At 47.8% G+C, this 25,220-nt stretch overlaps 1 protein-coding gene across 1 annotated transcript in view; it reads left to right on the top strand.

Moving 5' to 3' along the window:
• LOC126199063 (uncharacterized) overlaps positions 1-25,220 on the top strand; it is a 157,090-nt gene that overhangs the window by 32,854 nt on the left and 99,016 nt on the right. Inside the window, exons 3-7 of the mRNA XM_049935776.1 lie at positions 38-1,907; positions 1,992-2,321; positions 10,773-11,297; positions 13,708-14,325; positions 18,500-18,543. Coding sequence (XP_049791733.1) covers positions 38-1,907; positions 1,992-2,321; positions 10,773-11,297; positions 13,708-14,325; positions 18,500-18,543 — 3,387 coding nt within the window. The remainder of the gene's footprint in view (positions 1-37; positions 1,908-1,991; positions 2,322-10,772; positions 11,298-13,707; positions 14,326-18,499; positions 18,544-25,220) is intronic.

Below are 25,220 nucleotides of genomic sequence, written 5' to 3'. Positions count from 1 at the left end.
AAGCGATGGTAGCGGCTGCGGCAGCGTCGGCGACGAGTAACATTTGTACCGCCAAATCGGATTCGGGGCTGTCGTCTATGAGCGGTTGGTCGAGCGTCGAAAAGTCACCCGGGTCGCCCAAGAGCTCGTCCAACAAGACCCCGCCTTCCTCGTACGCGACGGCGGCGGAAGCGCTGATGCTGGGGAAGACGGACGCATTCCCTCAGCCGGGCGACGTCAGCCCCCGTCCGCACACCAGTTCCTACGGCGACTTCCTGTACCGCAGCGAGCAGCCGGCCATATACTCCGTAGCGGGCAGCAACCGCCAACAACAGGCCTACACTTCGGTCTACACTAGCGGTACGGCTAGTTACAAGCCTACCGTAGGGGGATTCCCCGACCTCGTCGAACCGTGCAACAACAACGAACAAAACAATCTAGTCGGCGGCTACCGCAGCTACCGAGACGACCTTCAACAGCAGCAAAATAATTACCGTTACAACGACCGAGGAAGCAGCAGTGACCGCAAATATCAGCAGCAGCACCAGCCGGTGTATCGGTACTACCCCGACAACGAAACGCCGAGCTCTTACCGCTACATGGCCGAGCCACGAGGGCAGCCACCCACCAGGAGTCTATCGACGAGCGTATACCCCACTACGTCCGCTCCCGTCGGTCAGCAGTATCCTAGCAAAAAGTCCCTCCAGCGCGGCCATTCGACGGGCTCTGTTCCCAGCCAGGGTGTTTCCAATATGGAGGGCTACAAGACGGCCATGTACAGGACTATGTTCCCCACCGGCAATATTACTGACGCTCTTTCTTATTATCCCACAAGCAATCGCTATGACAATAATGTAATGATGCAGCAGCAGCAGCAACAGCAAATACAAGGCGGTAACTATGCCCAGCAGTGGGCACCACTGGATCAACAACAGAGTATCAGTGTTGCAGGAATGACTATGAAACGTGACCACACGTCCAGTTCGATTAGGTCTGTCGAGACGACGCACCAGCAACAGCAGGATCACGCATATATGATGGCACAGTATGACCCGAGACGGCAGCAGGACGCTATGTCGGATAGACGAGAAGATTACGGTGGTCCACGCGAGTACACCTGGAGCCAGCGGTCAGATTTAGAGCTAGATCTACGCAATAGGAACCTTCCCGAGCACCACCACCTCATACAAGACGGTCAAGAGTACTTCGATCCGAGCAGTGTGATAGTCTCCCAGTCTGGTTACATCTCCATAGCAGCCGATATCAAAGATCCAACCTACGCAGTGGAGGAGCGGTCGAGCAAGAGGGGAAAGCTGAAATCTGCCATGAGCTCAGTCAGCAGCTGGTTGCCAGACTTGCACCTGTCTAGCAAGCGACACCGCTCCCATTCACTGCCGGCTGGCGTGCGCCGCGAAGATCTGGCGATGGGAGGCAAGGCGACCAGTCGCACAAACGCCGCCTCCAAACAACAGTTCGTCAGCACGCTGCCCCGCAAAAAGAAGAAGAACCCTCTGGTTTCTACGGTCTCGGGCATCTTGCAGAAGGCCAAACGTAAGGGCGGCAGTGGCGTCCACTCACTGTCAGATCCGGAACAGTCGGAAACGGAGTGGAGCGGACGAACCAGCGTCGTATCCGACAGCGAGGATAGCGTCTTCTCCGATGCTGCGACGCCAGAACACGGTCCTGTATTCGTCAAAGTGCAACGACAACAGCAACAACAACAACAACAACAACAACAACAACAGCAGCAGCAGCAGCAACAACAACAACAACAGCAGCAGCAGCAGCAGCAACATCAGCAGTACCTGCAGGAGCAGGCGATACTAATTCAACAACAGCAACAGCAACTTATGGACCAGGAACAGCTGTCCCTCCAGCAACAGCAGCAGGTACTGCAGAAGCAACAGCAGCAGATCGAGAAGCAACAGCAACAAATCGACAAACAGCAACAGCAGATCGAGAAGCAGCAGCTGCAGTTGAAAATAGAAGAGTCCAACTTGGCGGCTGCGCAGCCGGAACCCAAGGCGGAGATACCGAAAAGCAGCAGCAAGCCGATCGACCTGACCGAGTCGGCGTCGCTGTTCGCGACGGTGGGCGACGTGAAACGCAGTTCGGCCCCGACGCAGCCGGCGACCACTCCGGAGGACGGCGCGCCGCCGCCCGCCGACAAGATCCACCTGCCGCCAGGGGCCATCGGAGGGGCGTCGCGCGAGTTTGCCGTCTCGCGGGCGCTCGGCAAGTACCGCCAGAGGCAGTCCTCCACCGTGTCTGAGGACCAGACGGGGGCCGAGGACGCTGTCGGCACGGGTGCCAACAAGATGGCCGACGACAGCCAGTCGCAGGTTTGTGGTTACCGGCACACTTATTTACTTCCCCAAAGTCGCACAGTTTCAGAAAACATCATGGCACAATTGAGCTGAAGATGGTTTTCGTTTCACTGCAGTGACATCTCGCTCCTCCGCCCCCCCCCCCCCCCCTATCTCTCCTTCTGTCCCTCCCCGTCCCAACCCACCCACCCATTCGTGGTGGATGTTTTGAAAAGTCACTCCAGGTCAAATAAACAAATTCCTCAGCCTTTGCTTGGCTGTCCATGATCTTTTGTTCATTAGCTATACAACATTCAGCGACATTTTTAATGGCGAATACTCACAGAGTATTCATGCTACCAAATCTGATATAAATGTCCACAGAGGTTCACGAAACTCTGCCGAAAAACATCTTATTGATGCATCTGGATTACTCCACACGAAAAGTTCCACCGTAGCACAGCCTGGAGGACAAGTGACATACGGCCAAGATAAACATCCTCACATCATGAGCATCACCGACTGTACTAATCATCATAATTTCAAAAATAGCAGTTTCGACTTTTAGCTTATTTTCAAATGTTTAGGTTGAAGAAAACACAGCGGCTGTCAACATCAGGGGAAAAAATGAGACGTGTATGAGCTAATATCTCTCATGTCAGCATTGTCACATACACTATCCGTATATAACTGTTGGAAAAAATCTCTGAGCATGGTGTACGTTACTGACGTGTGTAGAAACCATAATTAAATTCCACGAGATTTTTTTCCACCTGTTATATACCGGTGATGTATGTGACGAATGCTAACATGAGCCATATAGGCTCACACAGATTTTACTTAAGTTATAAACTGATGTTTGCAGCCCACTAACTAGTTGAAAATAAACTGTCTATTGGCTTCTGTCTCGGGTTCTTCGGCCGACGTTCATCTAATGATTTTTCTGACGTTTCGCCAGCACGAGTGGCTGGCATTGTCATAGCTTCACCCTCCATTGCCGGTGGTGAACTGGAGCCGAGCTCGCGGCCGCAGACTATATGTACCTGGCCGCCCAAGCACATCGTATCTACGACAGAATGGAACGAGCTTTTCTTCGTGAGCGAATACATACAACACGGAGAGACTTGGCAAGAACGGATCAGGAACTTCTGGACATTTTCTATCAACTAAGTAGCAGAATGCATCGAGACGACTGGGACAAGATCGACAGCATCACTCACAGGAGCATGCAGAACGAACTCGAGCGCTGCACCGAGCGGCAAAAGAAAAAGTTTGAAAGATGCCGGAAGCAGACCGACAACGCGATTCCCGACATGTCACACACAGTGGTCAACCTCACTGAACGACAATTGACCGAAGAGGAAGTGTCAGTCCTTCAAAAAGGAGGGAATTTCGCTATCATCCCGAGAACTATACCTATGGAGGACATCATTGCCAACACCGAAGCAGCCATTCGGACCCTTCCTTGTGAAAGGGCAGAGGAAATACGCACTGAAACAGCCAGGATACTGCGCCGAGCAAAACCACCAGCTTGCAACCTGAAGAAAGAAGAGGAACAAGCCATTAAGAATCTCAACGCCGACAAGAGTATATTGGTACTGCCTGCCGATAAGGGGAATGCGACCGTCGTAATGAAGACCGAAGATTATGAGCAAAAGATCCGAGACCTATTAGATCCGACGACGTACCGAAAACTAAGCGCAGATCCGACGCAGCGTATCACTCGGAATACGAATCGATTAATCAAGGCGTCTTCTCTGCCGGCGGACATACAGAGAAACCTGCGCAACACAGAAGCCCTGCCACCTCGGCTGTATGGATTACCCAAGATCCATAAGAACAACGTTCCACTGAGACCGATCGTTAGCGCTCCTGGCTCACCAACGTATAAACTGGCGAAACACTTGGCCTCTCTGCTACAGCCACACGTGGGAAAGACCGACACATACATTAAGGACTCAGGACATTTCATTGAGAAGCTGAAGAAACTGAAACTTGCGCCAAACGACATCCTGGTCAGTTTTGATGTTGTTTCGTTATTTACGAAAGTGCCACTCAGCGACGCTCTGGAGCGCATCGGTTCCATGTTCCCGCAAGACATCAAAAAGCTCTTCCATGCATGTCTCACCACGAGCTATTTCACGTGGAATGGCGATTTCTACGAACAGCTGGAAGGCGTCGCCATGGGTAGTCCTCTCAGTCCAGTGGTGGCCAACTTCTTCATGGAACAATTCGAAGCACAGGCACTGGACTCGGCGACTTGCAAACCTAAGGTGTGGTACAGGTACGTCGATGATACTTTCGTGGTGTGGAGCCATGGTGAAGAACAGCTCGGTGAATTCCTGAGACACTTGAACAGCCTCCATGCCAACATAACATTTACCATGGAAGTAGAAAAGGACAGGAAACTGCCATTTCTAGATGTGCTGGTCACAAGGGACGGCGAAAACCTGGGACACAGCGTGTATCGAAAACCGACACACACGGACCGATACCTCCACAAACTGTCAAACCACCACCCGAGCCAGAAAAGAGGCATGATTAGTATGCTCGTAACGAGAGCAGGACGAATATGTGAGCCTCAACACCTCAAACGAGAAATGCAACACCTGGAAACTGTTCTGAGGAGCAATGGGTACTCCACAAATTACATTAGAAGTGTAACAGAGCCAAACACTCGGCGAAGTAAGGAACCAGAAAAAGAAATGTCGGGTACGGCCTTTCTGCCATACATTCCCAGAGTGACGGACAGAATCGGCCGTATATTGCGCAAACACGGCGTAAAGACGATTTTCAAACCGACAAGGAAGATCAAAGAGTGTCTTAGATCGGCGAAGGAGAAAAGAGACCCACTTGCAATGTCGGGAATATACCGTATACCTTGCACATGCGGAAAAGTTTATGTCGGAATGACTGGACGATCCATTAACACCAGGATCAAAGAGCATAAGCGACATTGCAGGTTGGGGCAGGTGGAGAAATCGGCCGTGGCAGAACACGCACTGAATGAGACCGACCACGTAATAAAATTCGCCGACACGGAAGTTCTGGCTGTAGAGAAGCACTATCACACGCGCTTGTTCAGAGAAGCTGTAGAAATCCAAAAACACGCGAACAGTTTCAACAAGAAAGAGGAAAGCCTTAAGGTAAACGGATCCTGGCTTCCCGTACTGCAGCGAACGACCGTCGCAGGTAGCAAGAGGAGAACCGCACCGGAAATGACCGCTGAGAAGCCCTCGGACGTTGGCGCGCCAGGTACATATAGTCTGCGGCCGCGAGCTCGGCTCCAGTTCACCACCGGCAATGGAGGGTGAAGCTATGACAATGCCAGCCACTCGTGCTGGCGAAACGTCAGAAAAATCATTAGATGAACGTCGGCCGAAGAACCCGAGACAGAAGCCAATAGGCAGTTTGTCAACAAGTGGCCACGAAAGCCTTAACAATTTTGTAGTTGAAAATAGCTTAAACCTGGAAACTGTAATTGTGGACATTATAATACATAGTATAGTCGTTGGCGAACATGATCTCATTTAAATATTCTGGTTCGCAGCCATGGAAGGAATGAAAAATGTACCGTTTGCAGTGAAATTGGCTGCTTATTAAGATTGATTGGTGTCAGAATTTCTGCTACTAGGAAGAACCTTTGACTATTAAAGGACGTAGCACTTCATGTAACAATTCTTATCACGATCATGTCACGCTGCCCTCTTAAACATTTTTTTTAGTTTTGTTAATAAATGTCGCACCTGGTGGACACACAGTCGACATTAAGAGTGTAGTATGGATATTAATCCGATAGGAATTGTTACACAGAGTGCTACGTCCTTTTTATATTGATGACGAAGACTGCTTTCTTATTATGCATATGAGTATGTAAATATAGTTGATGCGAGGACAGTATCCTATCGAAAGGTAAGATTGTGCACTGACGCAATTCATAGTGAGCACTTGAGCATGGCACAACAGGCTGAAACCGGTATGGTGAATAAATATATTTAATAAATGTCTAGGCAGCAAATGACGGAATTTCTAAGTACTACAGGTCTGTGGTCGCAAGTAAAAACCATATTAACATATAAGTTCCTCGAGTCTTCCAGTTACACTTTCATGTGGGCTATAGCAAACTATTAGATCATAGCAGGGCGTCCCTGAATTGTTTCGGCGTCTGTTGTCATGCCTGCTTAACACGAACACCAAACACCTTAATATTTAAAATTCGACATATTATCATCTTGTGCACTATCTGATCAAAAGTATCCCCGAGAAACATTGGTGGGTACTACCATGGTGTGTGTGCACCCATCGCCATTATGAAGGCTTAAACTGTGCTGGACACTCTTTCAACGAGGTGTCTGAACGACAGTCCATTCTTGCCTCAGAACTGAATCCAGGAAAGGTAGTGGTGCTGGACGCCGGGGTGTGGAACCAAGTCGACGTTCTGACTTCCACAGGTGTTACATTGGGCTCAGGTCGGCTCTCCGTTGAGGCCAACCCATTTCGGGAGTGTTACTGTCCACAAACCATTACCTCACAGACGCAACCTTACGCCAGGGTGCATTGTCATCGTCACGGCGCTGTCACTCTACTGTAAGCTGTACACAGTTTTGCAAAACGTGTTCACATCCTTCTGCATTTAGCGTTTTCTCGAGCGCAGTAAGGGAATCGTAACCTATTCACGAACCCCCCCCCCCCCGCCCCCCATCATCTCTATTTCACTGTTGACAAGCATTCACCAAATCCAAACCCTCCCTTGGGGCACAGCATGATTCACCAGTCCGAATCACTCGTTTCCAGTCATCCACTGCCCATTGGCGTCAGACTCGAGTGTCGGTTAGCTGTGACTACAGAGATACGTGGCTCAACGCACTGTGCTGCCTGCCTTGCCTGTCACATATGAGACAGCCGGTCTGTCTGGTGTTGGCTCGGCTCCGGTTGTTCCTTCGCGCTTCTGCAACCAAGTCACATCACCCACAGCTGTATACGGCAGCTGTAGAAGAGCTGAAATTGAATTGCTCCTGGATAGCAAAGGTGTGGATGTGGAAGTGGCAAGGGTTGGCTACCCAGAAAAGAAATATTTTTGTCAAAGTGAAACACATTTATTTCTCAGAGTCGTTTTAATTCTTCTCTCCTGTTTCTTTTCATAGAAGGAAATTTGGTACAATGGTAACACTGATATAAAATTAACTCATCGTTAGCAATAACTAAATGAACCACTGTACTTAGCTCAGTTGTTACTGCTTTTATCTTAATTTGAAACAAAAGTTTTCAACTAAAACAAAAGATAGAATTAAGAAATTCTAGCGTGTTTTAACGCAAATGGGCATTAGTGAATCTTTCAATAATGGCTCTGAGCACTATGGGACTTAACTTCTGAGGTCATCAGTCCCCTAGAACTTAGAACTACTTACACCTAACTTAACCTAAGTTCATCATACACATCCATGCCCGAGGCAGGATTCGAACCTGCGACCGTAGCGGTCGCGCGGTTCCAGACTGGAGCGCCTAAAACCACTCGGACACTGCGGCCGGCGAATCTTTCAATATTCAATAATAATTTACATAACCTTAATTAACCAGATAAAACTTAAGGCCCGAAAAACATTACCTTCAGTTTATTTTAAGAAATACTTACACACACGTTTGATGTAATTAACATGGAGAAAATTTGATAGTAAGAAATACATTAACCACATCGGTTAAGCACTAAGAAGAGGATTGGCGCCTTGCTGCTTGCAGCCTACGCGCTCGTCCTCCCGTTACTGGGATCCAGCTTAATACAGACAACGAATCAGGCGACCTTTTCGGCTTACTACATGAAAAAATAGAGCAAGTTACCAGAACGGTAATCACAGCTCACCATAGATACTGTGGTGTAGTGCAATTGCCGAAACGAAGTAGACAATAAAATATTACCAGTTTCCCTTACAATTGGCATTAAAAGGTAGGTGAAGGATAACACGAATTCAGAAACTGACTGCTGGAGGTATTGTCATAAAACAGTGAAATACTGGTAACAATTAACTCCTTTCCAGCCATCAAATGTATTCTCTAATTTACTCGGTAAGCAAACTAGCATGGAGGAAATAAATGTTAGAGCACCACCAGGGGCATTACAAGAACATCCTGGTGTGAACACAGTCATAATATTTCCCAGAGACAGGTGCCCACGAAATTCAATTACGGCTGCACAAATCCAGCATGTAACACTCCAGAACACCCTCTTACCAGCGACCATAGATTACCTGTCACGAAACGTACTGCGCACTCAGGAGTGACTTGGGCCCGGAAGTTTCATGTAATCGTCCAAGCAATAGTTTGTCCCACGTCAAGGAAGTGGAGTTGCTAGCCCCACATTGTTGACCAGCCGTGTTTAACTCCACCAACTGCCGTCCGGTGTCCTAAACGAGAAACGGCCAACACTTTCTGCGCAAGCGCGGCCGGCGCTGAGTACCTGCTTCGCGGCACACTCCCGGTATCTACACGGCGACTGGAGACAACAAGTATATCGAATACCTCTGATCGTCACTAGAATGAAATCGAGCTGCAACATGGCTCACCCTGCCCCACTTAATCTGGTACCTGGGGCTCGGGGTAATCTGGCACAGGTGGATTTGTTACGCATTGGCACACAAATGACGTCCGCGTGTGAAGTCACTGAGCTCCCCTAACCAGCCCACTCTGCTGTTGCTGCCTCCCTGCTGACAACACTCCCTCCCTACTCTCATACTGCTGGGTCCGCCTTTCTTCACATCCAGCCATCATTTTCGCATTACACTGAGGTGACTAAAGTAGAGGGAAAGCGATACTAACATATATCGATGGCAGCAGCATCCCATCTACAAGATAAAAGAGGACAATGCATTGGCGGAGCTCTCGTTTGTACTCAGCTGATTCGTGTGAAGCCGGCCGAAGTGGCCGTGCGGTTAAAGGCGCTGCAGTCTGGAACCGCAAGACCGCTACGGTCGCAGGTTCGAATCCTGCCTCGGGCATGGATGTTTGTGATGTCCTTAGGTTAGTTAGGTTTAACTAGTTCTAAGTTCCAGGGGACTAATGACCTCAGAAGTTGAGTCCCATAGTGCTCAGAGCCATTTGAACCATTTTGATTCGTGTGAAAGGGTTTCCGACGTGATTATGGCCGCACGACAGGACGTAACAGACTCTGAACGCTGAGCGGAAGTTGGACCCAGACGCATGGGACATTTCATTTCCGAAACTCTTAGGGAATTCAACATTCCGAGATAAATAGTGTCAAGACTGGGCTGAGAATATCAAACTTCAGGTATTACCTCTCACCAAGGTCAAAGTAGTGGCCGATGGCCTTCACTTAACGATCGAGAGCAGCGGCGTTTTCACGGTCTCTGCTAACAAACGAGCAATACTGTGGGAAATAACTCCAGAAATCAATGTGAGGTATACGATGAATGTATCCGTTAGAATGGTGCGGTGAAAGTTTGCTTTAATGCGCTATTGCAGCAGATGACCGACGCGAATACATTTCCTAATTGCACGATATCGCCTGCAGCACCTCTCCTGGGCTCGTGAGCATATCGGTTGGATCCTAGACGACTGGAGAACCGTGGCCTAGTCAGATGAGCCCCGATTTCAGTTGGTAAGAGCTGATGGCAGAGTTAGAGTGTGACTCAGACCCCACGAAGCCGTGGACCTAAGTGTCAACAAGGCACCGTGCAAGATAGTGGTGGCTCCACAATGGGGTGGTCTGTCTGTACACGGAATTGACTGGCTCCTCTGGTCCAACTAAATAGACCACTGACCCGAAATAGTAATGTTCGGCTACTTGGAGTCCATATTCGTGGACTTCATTTTTATGGATAACAATGCACCACGTCAACAGGCCACACTAGCTCACGATGTGTTTGAGGAACATTCCGGATAATTTTAGCGAATAGTTTGGCCACCCAGATCGGCAAGATTAAGCCAATCAAACAATTATGGGACATAATCGAGATGTCAATTCGTGCACAAAATCCAGCTCCGGCAACACTTTCGCAATTATGGACGGCTGCCGAGGCACCGTTGCTCATTACTTGTGCAGAGGCTTCGAACGACGTATTAAGTTCGTGCCACGTCGAGTTGCTGTGCTACACCGGTAAAATGATGTCGGACACGATATTAGGCGGTATCAAATGGTTCAAATGGCTCTGAGCACTATGGGACTCAACTGCTGAGGTCATTAGTCCCCTAGAACTTAGAACTAGTTAAACCTAACTAACCTAAGGACATCACAAACATCCATGCCCGAGGCAGGATTCGAACCTGCGACCGTAGCGGTCCTGCGGTTCCAGACTGCAGCGCCTTTAACCGCACGGACACTTCGGCCGGCCTAGGCGGTATCTCGTGACTTTTGTTCCCTCAGTGTATATACGGTTGACTCGATACTTCTGATCGGATATTGTATGCCATTTCCTCGATAGACGCACTGCACACTCCCAGAACTTGATTGGTCTGTCTGTTGTGTTTGTCGGACAGATATTCTCGGAAGAGGAGGACGAGGAGTTGGAGGAGCAGCAGCAGCAGCAGCAGCAGCAGCAGGAGACGGAAGTGGAGCGGAAAGTGAAAGCGATGCAGGAGGGAAACGAGCCAGCCCCGCAGCCGGCCCCCCGGACGGAGCCAGAGTGGCAACAGCAGCCGCAGCCGCAGCCGCCGCCGCAGCCGCAGGCAGCACCCCACCAGCAGCTGCCGGCGTTGCCCTCTGCTGAGGGAAGCCCCTCGCAGTCCGGCGTGCGGGGCGCGACGCCAGGGGGCCCCCCTCCGCAGCCGCGGCAGAGCCTCGAGGTGCCCTGGGGCCGCGACCTGCCGCAGGCGCAGGACGACGACGTGCGCAGCACGCACTCGTGGCGCAGCGCGTCGCGCGTGTCGTCGCGCCGCCAGAGCACCGAGGACAGCATAGACAGCGAGGACGAGTGGTACTGCTACGAGCTGCGCAAGCTCGAGGAGCTGGAGCGCCGCGTAGAGACCGGCGTCGCCGGCCGGCGCGACAGCTTCGACCAGCAGGTGACACGGCCGCCCCAGGCCCGCCTCGCACACTCGCAGGCTAGGGTCACCACACTCTAGGAGACACTCTCGCACGTTTCTCACTATCCGCTCGTACTCTCATCTCACAGCTCCGTCACTTCTCACTTCTGGCCTCCTGGGGAGTGTAAAGCTCTGCATATTTTCCCACCCTTGCAGGCTTCGCTCTCTGCCGTCGACACCTTTTCCAGCCCACATACTGTTTGTCGACGTGGCCTTGTCGATGTTGTGGTGTTCCGTGCGAAGACTTGTTTGATACAGCTTTTAGAGCGAGTGTAGTCAATGCGAGTCTCATCAGCTCCTGTCCTCCGTGACGATCGCTCCCACCCCCCCCCCCTCCCAACCCCCATTCTTCCCTTTAATACTAAATGACTATAACTTGGTCCATAGGGATATGTCCGGTCAAAAAAAACCCTTCCTTTTGTCAGGTTGTACCACAAATTTCCTTCCTCCGCAGTTCGTTTCAGTATCTCCTCATTATTCGATCTACCTAGTATGATGCAGCTCTCCAATCTAGTCTATATTGTGCAAGTCTCTTCATCTCTCTGTAATTACTGCAACATGTATCCTTTTGAGCCGGCTTGTTGCAGACAAGCTTTTGTCTTCCTTTACCGTCGTCACTTCTCACACTCCCCTCCAGTACCACACTGGCGTTCCCTGGACGCCTCAGGAAGTTGCTTGCGAACCGATCACATATTTTAGTCGTGTATTAAATTTAATTTTTCCCCAAATCGGTTTAGCATCTCTTTATTAGTTCTCCGATCTACTCATTTAATCTTGAACAATTATCTGCAGCATCACATTTCAAAAACTTGTACTCTTTTCGTCTCAGCTGTTTATCGTCCTCAAGTCACTACTATACAAGGATCCACTCCACACAAATAACTTCATAAAATCCTTCCTAACACATTTATATTCGATATAACTTCGAACCGTTTAATCGCTTTTTCAAAAGTTACAGCTAGTTAGGCCATAGTGCACAACCAGTTTCTCATTATCTGGGTAATTTACTCCACATTACCAAAGATAGAGTATTACTTCAGCCTTCTTTCCTACAATCATTGTCACTCACACAAAGAGTGAAGACACCGAGCTGACAGAAACCCTCCATAGTAAAATATGAAACTATATTTATTTCAAACAAGAGATCTAAAATATTAACTCACAATATATCATATTATCTCTGAATAAAAACATACTTATTAACCCATCACATGTACACTGGATATTTTAAACAAGTTATGTTACAAACGACATTTCGTCAAACACATTAAAAGAGTACTGCACATATACTGAACACATTGCGTGTCGTTATAAATGTCCTTCACTACGTTCAGTAAATGATTACGTTTACATTAAAAACTGCTGTGACTGGAACCTGTCCCAGGCGTTTTGGTTGCAATGAAAAAATTGTGGTGCAATAGATAACACTTTGTATCCTCCTACTATACGAAATTCACACATGTTTCGGCATGTTTCGCATGTCGAAGAAACAAATTTCTGTCCTTTAGTAAACGGCTCGGTGATGCACCTTGCTCATTACTTTGAAGTGAAAATCCTCTACGTCCCTGAAAGCTGCATTTCTTGTTTTCTTCTTACATGAGAATCTTCTGAATCGAATACCACTGTCCTAAGCAATGATTCTAGTGTTTTGGTAGTACTTTATTCACTCAGTTCTCTGTTGCATCGAAGGCAACACGTGGGAATAAATAATTCACTGTTTCATTCACCGCCCTCTATTGGTAACATCTTCAGTGAGTACATCATTATATTTCGTTTTATTCTCCTGTCCTTTAAGTCCAAGTAGTATCCTAAGGCACTTAGGATGTTCACTACCATCTATAATTCACTGCCAGATTACGGCCACTGTGTTTTCTCATACATGTACTGTGTTAACACGCTAATTAAGCAGACAGCCACATAGCAAGTCTGCCAATTACTTGCTGTGACATGCAAGCGACTAATGAAATCCTCAAACTATGGATACCTGGGGGAAAAGAATATTGTGCTTCTGGCAATCAGTCGCTTTAATTTATGCTTATGTCTGGTGCTTCTTACACAGGGATGAGTTTTTTTCTTTTTTTTAAAATGCGCTTCTTCAAGTAGGCGGCTGTATTTTAAGATTCAGAATTATATCTTGACTGTAAGTCTTCTCTGTCTGTCAGTAATTTGTGAATATCTCTAATCTTTGTGGAAGCGCACAGTAACGAGAAATATACACAGACACACAGAAATTTGCACGCACACGCGCACACATGCGCACGCGTGTACCAAACACACACACACACACACACACACACAGATGAGCATAAGCTGACATTGGCAGGAAGGATGTGGAGGAGGGGCTAAGCGCGTCACTGAAATTTCTGTTTTCTGCGGGCGGCCATGTCAGGTGCTTCTCGAGCCGGAGCCACCATCGTTCGAGCCGGGCGAGGACATCAAGGAGCAGATGTCCTTCGTCCTGCAGGAGCTGCGGCTCAAGACGCGCCTCGTGGAGGCAGACGAGCAACCTCGCAGGGTCAGAGCCTCCGACCTATGGGGACCCGAAGAAGAGGACCAACTGGAGGTGCCGCCCACAGGGGCAGCTACAGTCCCGGCCGATGAGAGGCGCCGATCCTCCGACGAAGAGTCTTCGTCGGGGGAGACGAGTGGCCCCGATAGCCCCGACGAGGACGACATGCTGTACGACGAAATGAGGGAGGCGGAGCGTGGCCCTGTCTCTGTACAGGAGTACGAGGGGCCGACGGCGGCCGACCGAGACCGCGAGCAGCTGGTGGGCGATTCTGCCGCCACCCCAGCGGCGGTGGCGCCGCCTCCAGCAGCGGCTGACGGCGCGGAGGAGGTGGCCGCGGTGGCGGCAGCGGGGGCGGCGGCAGCGGTGGCGGGAGGTCCCGGCAGCAAGTGGAAGCTGCTGAAGGCGCTCAAGGAGCGCAAGGCGGAGGAGAAGATACACGAAGCGGCCGCCGCGGCGACCCCGGGCGCCAGCACGTGCGCCAACACGGCCGCTTCTGTAAGTAGGTTCGGGCCGAGCGCGGTCGGCATTGCTGCCGCCCAGCGCCTGTGAAGTGGCCGCTTTCGTCACGGACCCTCCACAAACAGCCCGTGGATGCCTCACCACCGGGGTTGGGAGCTAGAGCTTTGGGTCTGTCTCTTTTGCAAATAACAGGCCAGATAAAAATGCATCGCAGTACAAGTCCTTGACGTCCAAAACTAGGCTACTGTTCGCTTTTGGTAAGATTTCATGCGGCACTCCTTCGCCATCGCAAGCAGTTCTCCACCAAAGCTGTTCAACCTTACAAAGCTCTTTCCGTGACAAGGACTGTGGGCCAGATCATAATTTCCAATGTTTCATTACGATACAGTAGCCAAACTACGTAAACAGATACGTTGTTGGTGGCCAGCACGGTGTTAATATGTCGTTGCACACTGAGCAGTGGAATTCAAAACATTTGCATTTAACGAAATTCCTTGTGTACTCGCATATATTTTACGTAAAACTTTGTATCACTGTATTGGCGTTGTTAGTACATAATGTGTATGTTATTGTCATGTCTAGGTAAATGTTTTCTGTGTATTGATGTTCTTTCTGTCTGCCGCCGGCAGCCAGGAAGTTTGAGCCCGTGTACAGTGCATGCACCCTGAATGTGGCAATCGTGCGACGTACTAAGACGCTGTGGTTTGTTAAGAGGCGTAGTTATATAAACGGTTCTGTAACACGGTAAACATAGGCCTAAGGCAGTATACATTTGAGATGACTGTTGCTTTCAAGTGCATGTGGAGAATGTAAGAGAATCTGAACAATTGCAGGACTCCACAGAGGGTCGCGAAGCAACAGCGGAGCCCTCACTGGAAATAGCAGAGGTTCCCAAACACCATCATGGTACTCAGGGGGGTTTCGATACGACCGAAGGGGTAAATATTTAAGTCTTACTGCGCTCTTGCCTATAGTGCAGAACATTAGCCTCGCTAGGCAAAACGCAAGCACCAGTGACGTAGAATTGCTTTTAGTACCTTGTATTAGCGCGTAGAAAGACTCTTCCAGAGCTCGCTAACAAAATAACATCCTAATTTTTTAGTTTAAAAGAATAAAATGGGTAATGCTACCGGACAACCGAGAAGCTCTGGCCTGGAAAGATATGACTTTTTAGATCGTAATACAGTTTTACCTCGACGGCTACGTAAATCGTAGCAAACGCTGCTGAAAGCCGTCAGTGTACCACTAGGATCGGTTTGTTTGAAAGATGTAAATGCGTCGTTTTTGGAAACATGGGAACATAGTTCGCCAAGTCACTAATGAATTTTAATTGCTAGCTTCTGAAGAAGCGAGAAACAAGCAAATACCTTGAAACAAGCTGTTTCAAGGGAAATTGAAATGATAGTCACCGTTATTCCTCATGATGCTCAATATGTCCATTTAATGGGGAATGCCGGGAAACATATCTATAAAGAATAAAACATAACTTATTATTTGTGATAGAAATGCTTCCGTTCTTCTAGGCGTCACGGTACGTGAATAATTTACTTATGTCTTCTAAAAAAATCAATGAACTGTGATGTTATACATATCTCACTAATATCCGCAGGTGCTTCCTGCTATCCTCATGTATCTAGTACTAATAATATTATATGTGATATAGTAAATTTCAATATTAGCACAAACTGTCCACAAGTTTCAGTATTTTACGTACCCTGCAGACTTGTTGATTCTTTTTTGTACCGACTTTGGTGAGAGAGAATAACAGACGGCATTCTCTGAGGGAACTACGTGAAAGGACAGAGGCTAGGTGGCGTGTTTGCCAGTGAGCAGTGCACGCAGCCGCTAGCTGGTGCTCGCCACCACACCACACAGAGTGGGCGGCAGAACACCAAGTGGAATCAAGATACGAGTTCGCTCCGTAGGTTTGTACATAGCTATGCCGCTAGGTGCAAAACACTCTCGTCTTCCTCGACAACAGCGCTGAGTAGAAAGAGCTCACTCTTCGCAGTTGCCACGCCATTAAATGTCGCGCGTTCCTGAGAGCTCTGTCCACGCTTTTAGCCGTAATGTCAATAAAGAGTAATGTAGTGAAATACAGATTGTTTCCATCAGTGTTTTTTACGTTAATATTGACATCGAATGCGGTCGAATAGTCGCACACCATGTATACGGGAATTAAACTCCGAATTTCAAAAGCTTCGTACACAGACCTTTGCGTCTTAGTGTCGTATTTTACTGAGGATGTACAAAACGGTGAGTCGTACAAATGTTCTAATACAAAAATTAGTATCGTATTTGATGAAATAGATCCCATATGCAAATAGAGATGCTCTAAGCAGAGCCAGTGTTCTTAAAAAATGCATTCATTTGTTTCATGCTTCGCTATTTATTGATGGTGCTCTGTCAAGTTGTGCAAATTTTTTACTGCAGTGTTCTATTTTTAGACTTAAGTTTTTGAGAGTTTCGTGTGCCTAATACAGATACATATACAGCTTATAGTGCAACGTACCTGGTTATATAGCCGAACTAATGCTGTAAAATGTTTCCTTTGTTAATTTAATAATTATGCCAAGACAGTTTAACCGCTGTAAACGTTGTTTCAGATCTGCACAGGAGACGAAGGGAGATTCACATAGGAAAACAAAGCCAATTAATGTAGCCTTATAAAGTTAATAACAATGTATCCATGTGTGCTAGTCATTCTCAAAACAACGATCTTGTAGTGTTACATAGCATGAGTGTAATAAATGGGAGTAGAATGTAGCATGCTTGATTAAGTAGAACCTGTAGGACATAATATTTGGTGTTTTAAAAGTAAGTCGCATTATGCTTTCATTTCAATATTCACAATGTGTCTAAATATAGGAATGGTAAATTTGCACAACCCCTCGACAGAAAAATATTAAACTTTTTTCATATGCAGTGCAACCTGAGACTTCTTTTTCTGTTTAAATATGGCGTCTACAGCTCAGGAGACAACAGGCATAATTCTTTACTTATCTCGTGTTCGAATTGAACTGGGTGAATGGAACCAGCCCTTGTTTCATAATTAGCTCGGAGTTTATACAAAACGATATTTAACCGTCGGCACGCCTCTTTAATACATAACTTCCAAAAACGAGGTTGTCACCTACGCACATATTTGCCGCTATTCGTACTTGAACAACATAGTTGAATACAAGAAACATTTTCGTAATCTATTACTTATTTTTAAAGTCACGGACATAGCTAATTACACTTTTACACGGTGGGTAAGCTGAAAGTAAACACTTTTTTTCATTAAACGTAACTGTTTCAATCTCATAGTGCCACTAAGAGTTTTGGAACGTGGCGTCAAATTCAGCGAAAAAACGTTCAAGTCCCCTCCAGTGGCTTTTTACTGTTAATAAAAAGCTCAAAGTAGGCAGTTTCAAATCGTTTTATATAAATATTCCGCGCAAAGGAATAGCAGTGAGATAACAAGTTTATCAGTAGGTTGTGATTTTTCTAAGGTTTTTATTATGAGTAGCGTTGCCATACATTGAAGCAATTTATCAGGGTAAGGATTTACTTTCTATAAACCTCCTATGATGACTTACTTCCTTAAATTATAAGTCCTTACATGAAACCGTCTCTTTTAACCATATTTTCCACAGGAACTGTTCGTGTTGTGTCCATACATTCCTTCCATCATAGAGCAATGCGCTGGAATGTCAGTATGTTTGTTACCATCTCAGGAAACTGAATTATTAGACAGTATGCTAATAATACTACTTGATATACGCTTCTTGTAACTTACATGTACACCTCTACTCAGTACTGTTTATAATAGAAAACTAGTTTTAGATTATTTTGTACAAGTTTTATAACTGTATGTGTGTATTTTCTTGGCGGCAATTTGTATAGTATACATATCAAGGCAAGACATTGTATTGGTTGCTCAAACAACTGCTTATAACTAGCTGCTATAGAACTGTTGTCTGTGTCATTTTGATGTCTGTTGTGTGTAAGTGACCAGTGTGACGGAGATCTCAGGGACTAAGACACTTGCGGAAATTCGACGGCTTACTCAAAGCCTCGCACGAAATCAATTGTTGTTTTAAATAATCGTCTTTCCCTAAGCGTATCCGTCACACGGTCACATGTCTTTCTCAAAATATTTATGTATATGTCAATAACGTTACTAATATATTCATTTTTGTCCCTTTCCCTTTCCTTCCACCCCTAGAATGGAGCGGGAGTTGGCAGTGAAAGTGGCGGTCGAGGAAATGGGTAAGTTGACTGAGTTACCTTCATTTATTTTATTTTCTATTTCCTTTCTCTCAGTTTCCGATAAGAAGTATTACAATACAAAAGTAAAGTAGTGTAGTTGCCTAAAACAAGTTGCGTCCTTGTAAAGGAAAAAATTACTGATATCGCAACATCGAAATAATCACTGTATAAGACGTTACGCCGTGAGTAATTTAACAAGTTATTTAGACCGTATAACGTTGCTCTAATAAGAACGCTTCTCTCCTAGAACGAATAGAGCAAGACGTAACATTTCTTCAGGTCTGTGAAAGAGTGTCCGAAACACAGGAAGATCTAAGGGAAAATGTTCGAGAAGCATCCATAACTCTTGTCAATTCTTAACAAAAAAAAACACACACACACACACACACACACAAAGAGAGAGAGAGAGAGAGAGAGAGAGACGCCTTCTCATCTTTCGGTTACCCTGACCCCCCACGTCTACGGAGTATGTATGCAGACAGCGTTCTCGCTTCCCACGCCCGGGTTCCCGGGTTCGATTCCCGGCGGGGTCAGGGATTTTCTCTGCCTCGTGATGGCTGGGTGTTGTGTGCTGTCCTTAGGTTAGTTAGGTTTAAGTAGTTCTAAGTTCTAGGGGACTGATGACCATAGATGTTAAGTCCCATTGTGCTCAAAAAAAAAATATGTATGCAGACACATCTACGTATGTACATAAATACTCCACAAGACACAGTACTATCCGTGACGGAGGGTACCCTATACCACAACTAGTCATTTACTTTCCTGTTACACTCGCAGCACAGAGCAAGGGGAAAGCGACTCTCTGTATGCCTCAGGACGAGCCGTGATTTCTCTTATCTTAGTGTTCCTCAGGCGAAATGTATGCCGCGCGGGATTAGCCGAGCGGTCTAGGGCGCTGCAGTCATGGACTGTGCGGCTGGTCCCGGCGGAGGTTCGAGTCCTCCCTCGGGCATGGGTGTGTGTATTTGTCCTTAGGATAATTTAGGTAAAGTAGTGTGTAAGCTTAGGGACTGATGACCTTAGCAGTTAAGTCCCATAAGATTTCTCATACATTTGAATTTTTCGAAATGTACGTTGGCGGCATTTGGAATCGTTCTGCAGTGATCTTCATGTGCCGATTCTCTATATTTTCTCATAGTGTTCCTCGAAAAGAACATCGGCTTCCCTGCAGGAATTCCCATTTGAGTTCCTGATGCATCTCCGTAATACTCGCGTCTTGTTCAAACCTACCGGTAACAAATATAATGGCCCGCTTCTGCATAGCTTCGTCTCTAATCCTACACTGGGTGAACGTTCTTACATCTGTTCAATACGCATAATGAAAACTATCGTAGAAAGGAGTGGAGTTTGCTGCCGGATGCTATACAAAACTCATTTCTTTTCATGTTATCTTGTAGTCTACATATTCGAAACATTTCTCCACATTGTTGAAGAGAGTCTGTGAAATGAAACACGGAAACATGTGGTCGAGAAGAGTTACTATTGGTTCAAATGGCTCTGAGCACTATGGGACTCAACATCTTAGGTCATAAGTCCCCTAGAACTTAGAACTACTTAAACCTAACTAACCTAAGGACATCACACACACCCATGCCCGAGGCAGGATTCGAACCTGCGACCGTAGCAGTCCCGCGGTTCCGGACTGCAGCGCCAGAACCGCTAGACCACCGCGGCCGGCAGAGTTACTATTCTTGACATTTGAACGCTACAGAAGTCGTGAGCGCTCCACCGTCATCAGGTAACAAATTCAAGAAGGAGATTATAGATACGAAGGCAGAAGTACTATTACTGCTATGGTGGACGTTTAGTTCTATAAGGATCCTAAGAAATATCAAACTGCCGTTTTAGTGGCATAAGCCAGAGGTAACTGAATTTATAAAATCCAAATTAAAAGACGAGATTTTTCTGCTCCTCTGCTACAACGTGTGTAAATTTACCAAAAGCGTACTGGAGTCAATGACACTCATAAAATTTCGAAAACCAGGACTCTTTGACACAGTCTTTCTACCAAATTACATTTAAGCCTAGAGACGGATAGGTCACGTGATTCGTTTGGTTAAGAGCTGCTACGCTAGCAGCCAACATCGGTACTTCGCTTTAATAAATGACTGCGATATTAACTGACATGTCACTTACTGCAAGCAGAATAATTATCTTAAGCTTCCTGGTAATTGAAAATTGAGAGCCTGTTGAGGTAATGAACCTGGAACCTTTGCCTTTCGAGGGAAAGTGCTCTGCCGGCTTTACTTATTTATTTACTAAGGAATGGTCTGGTGGGGCCTCAAGGAGAAGAAGAGTGGGCAAGGTTCGGAACGCGAGGCCTGGCCACAGTCTCCCCCTCACCGCCACCGAACCTGTGGAGCGCAGCAAAATGGGAGGCACAGGAATCAACAGAAATGGAAGGTTTTGTTGTTTGTATATTTCCATGTTTTGTTGTAATTTTTACTGTTATTATGAAATTGTGTGGAACATACTTCATCCACATAGAAAAAAATAAAGACTGAAAAGAAAAAGAAAAAAATATTTACGGTGCTCTCTCCCTTCCGCGGAGGTCGGAGGTAGAATCGATCATAGGCGGCTTAGACACCGCCGGAGGATGGGTAGGTGCCCTCAGCCCCAGGCACCCCGCAAATGAGTGGAGTCTAACAAAGACCCCTCGTAGATAGTTGGCAAATACTTCTCGGTAACGTGGGCTGTGTTCGAGTGCTGCACGGACTGTTCGTAAATAGGTGCAGAAGTCGAGGCGGGATTTAGGTCCCACGGAATAGGTAACCGACCGCCCACCCCTTCACCCACGTAATGGCATCAAATATGGCGGCGGGAAAATGTTTATCCTCCGGCAATAGAAACATTCGCGGTTCGATTGTGTCTGGTGGCACTCGCAGAGAGCAGGCAATGATCTGCTGCACGAATCAACAGACGTCGTGTGAAGAGTCGCAGGTCAGATTGTGTTGAGTTGCTGGCAAAGGAGACAAAGAGGAGAATTCGACAAACCAATGTTGTGCAGTCGCTGTTTTGTGGCAAATTTTCTGTTGACCATGTGATACCACATTGCCCGGACATCCTTGGGGAGGAACGGCTGTTGGATGGTATTCCACATTACGGGACACTGGAAGGAGGGGTATTTGGTCTCCATCACATTACGGGGAACACGGCACAATAGTAGGCCGTAAAAATCCTTTGTCCTGGGCGAACGAGTATCTGGGAGAGAAGTATTTGTGTAACTATAGTTGACGAAAAAGGCCGAAATGTGACACAAATGAGGCACGATGTGGCCGACAGACACTGGTGGTGAGGTGGACGCAGGCAGGAGGAACTTAAGCAAGCTAAGTGTTAGAGATATGCGGCATTCGGTCCACTGTCTTCTCGCGGTACTCACAAAAAAGGCCGCAGCTCGCATATAGACATTGACGAGGCCGAGGCCACCATCCCGTCGGGTCAGGTTAAGTGTCTCATAACGGACTTTAAACATGATACCAGCCATAAGATGGAGTTCGCCTGGAGGTTGCGCCCAATCACCGTCGGTAGAGGGAGAACCTGCACGATGTGGACCAATTTTGGTGCCACATAGCGATTAAGAAACTAAAAGGTTTGAAGGATGTCCTGGCGGCCCAGGTGGTTCTGGCGGATGTCGTTACAGATGACATGCAACAGGCGACGGAAATTCGTTGCCGATATGCGCGTGACAGTGGCGGTAAAGGAATTCCCAGGTGCCGGAACGTCCGCACAAGCAGCAGGGGTGCCACATCAACTTCCTGGAGGCCTTGTCCAATGTACATTGCAGAAGATTTGACGACATTCGTGGCACTGCCAGTGGCAGCTCCATAACGTGTAATCAGTTTGCTCGAATCTGAGAGCCATAGCGAATGAGGAGGAGGAGGTTATCAGCGTATTCGTGACAGCGAAAAGTGGTTTGGCGAAGGGTGAGACCGCAGAGCTCGGTCTTCAGGCCCCCAATGAGGGGCTCTAGGGCGACAGCATACAGGAGGGTAGAGAGGGGACACCGTTGCCGAATTGAATGGCGGATGGGTACTAGCCTTGCCTTGAACTCGTGAAATGCTACTGCTGTTAAGTCGCCGGAGGACGTCGATGAACAGAGGGGGTTGCTCAAGCGGGCTGTCACCGAAAAACGGTAAACGGTGGCGCACTTTATTCAAAGCGCCATCGAAATCTGTAGCGACGATCGCTGCACAGAGTCTGCAGGCCGCTGCTATCACAATTAAGTCGCTGTATTCCCCGGTGGCAGTCTGTATGTTAACACGTCCCCCAAGCGTCGTTTGCTCTGGGCAGAGGATATGAGGGAGTATTGTCTGGAGACGCATTGCCAGTAAGCGGGCGCAAATCTTATAATAGGCGTCGAATAGGGTGACTGTCGAACCGTGGGCTGCTTTGTAGACCGGAATTATGATATCCTCAACAAAGGCGGGTCTTGCGGGTCTCGATCAGATGTCATCAGTTCTTGAAGCATAGTCGTCCACCACGTTGCCATGAAATTCCGGAAGGCTCGGTAAAACTCAATCTGTAAGCCATCAATGCCGGGTGATATGTTGCCTGCGCCCTTATCGTCTCGTGTGACCGCCACAATCAAAGTATACGCCTCTGGGTGGGGGAGCGCGTGCGTGACGTAATGCAAAATGGAGTAATTTGCTTCAGTATCGGCGTCTTCTTCTCCGTAACTACGACGGCAGTATTCGACGAATGCATTTTCACCCTGGTACGGATGTTGTTAATGGTTGCTATCCGATAACGTGGGGGCGGACCGCTGGAGGGTGGTCCACTCTGACGCCAGTGGAAGGGCGTAGGTGTCGCGTGGAACGCCATCCCGCTCGCCCCCCGGGAGTGCTGGGGAGGGTGTGATTAGTGGAGCGGCGTCGACGGCGCAGGATCCCGTAACGGGTCCTGCTCCTCGACTTCCTCCTTGTGCCATGACTTGGAGATGGGCACTGGTATATCGTCCATTTTTTCTTCGTGGTGTAATTTCGGCTGTGCTAGGTCCATTAAATACTTCAGCGTCCTCTCGGTGCCTTGGGGGGACGGGCGCAGGCACAGCGGTGGATGTCACCGCGCTCATATCGTCTCCTTCGCCTAGTGGCGGATTCGGAAGCGTCTTTCGGGTCGACGGCGGCCTCGTCCTCGACCTGCAACGTCTCCTATTGGCCAGAAACGGTGCGGCGCCTTCTCTTGCGACGCTTCGGAGAACGTTGTTTTCCTTACGCAACCTTCCGTTGCCGACGACGCGAAGGGAGCCGCGTCGCTCTGGCAAGGCTACCTTAGGGGCGATGAGCGTGTCTATCGTGTTGCCGAGGGTTTGGTCAGCGGCCGGTCACGTCGGCACTGTCGGAGCGGGTGCCGTCCGAGGCGCTCTCCGTCGAGGTACGGTCTGGGTCATTTGTGGCGTCCGGTCGGTATTGCGAGGCTGCTGGAGCAGCAAGAACACGTCACTGTAGTACCGTAGATTGCTACATGGGTGGTCCTTTGCATTCTGGATGTTGTGTAATAAGCCGGTGTCAACATTTGGCTCTAAGGTGGCCTTCTTTGAAGCACTCGGAACAACTCCGAGGCTGGCCGTCATATATAATTATTGCATGGCATCCGCGAATCTGTAAGTAGGACGAAACGTGGCTTCGGAGACCAGTGGTGACCAGTCAGACGCCTTTTAGGACAGGATATGTCCGAAACTGTGTCCACTTCTCCGCAGAATGACTGTGGACTGTGGCGCGACGAGGAATTTCGAACGGCAATCCGAAAATGCGTATCGCACGCATACTTAAGCCCGCTTGGTCGATTGTTACCGCCCCCACATTACTATCAGCATGTAAGAAGAGAAGCCCCTGTCTGGGCTCCTGTAGGGTTCGTTCGCACGCTGCGTCGTTAATGATTTTAACATAGACCGTGCTGCTTACGATCGACAAATGTATAATATCGGTCGCCGGGATCTTGACTTCCTCTCGTAGAAAATTCTCCTGAGAAGCATTAGACAAGCTGCAACCAAAATTTTCTAATTGTTTTACAATCTGCCGACAAAATCCGCACGACCACAGCGACAACGGCCAATTAACCGGCGACGATGGTAGTCCTTGACCGTCCTCGGCTAAATCTTCAGGATGCCAAACCTTAACGCCATTGTCCACGAAGAACAGAAAGGCAAATATCTAATCACCATATCATCTCTGCCAGTGTTCCACCAGCAAGTAGTCAGTCAATGGTCCTCCGTAAATGATATCCTGATGCGATTCGACCAAACTGTACAGATAACACTAAAGGTTTTCGTGTATTACATTTGTGCACCAGCACTGTGACAGCTAACGTTCACTTTCATGTCGATAGACTCGTGATTTTTCTTTCTTTTTCGAATTGCTGCCATATAATGAGTACATCGCGAAAATTAAAATCAAGCCGAACCAGGATTCGAACTAGGATCCGCATCTTACAGCAATCAGTCACTTTAATTTTAAGACTCTCTAAGCACGCGGGCACCCCTTTGACCACAGGAAATCGCTACGTTCAGACACTTACGTAACGGAGACAAAAGTAAATGTGCCTTCATAGTGCAGCTCAGTAAAGCACGCTGAGTCTGCAGTTGTCAATACTGTTCAGCGTAACCAGCCTACAAGGAGACCGCGCCTTCTCCTCGTCATCACTTTCGTCCAAATGTATGGTCTACGCGGGAAAGTGAT

The sequence above is a fragment of the Schistocerca nitens genome, chromosome 8 (assembly GCF_023898315.1).
Source record: "Schistocerca nitens isolate TAMUIC-IGC-003100 chromosome 8, iqSchNite1.1, whole genome shotgun sequence".
NCBI lineage: Eukaryota > Metazoa > Arthropoda > Insecta > Orthoptera > Acrididae > Schistocerca > Schistocerca nitens.
The sequence above is the reverse complement of the archived record's forward strand: the minus strand, read 5'-3'. Positions and strand labels throughout refer to the sequence as shown.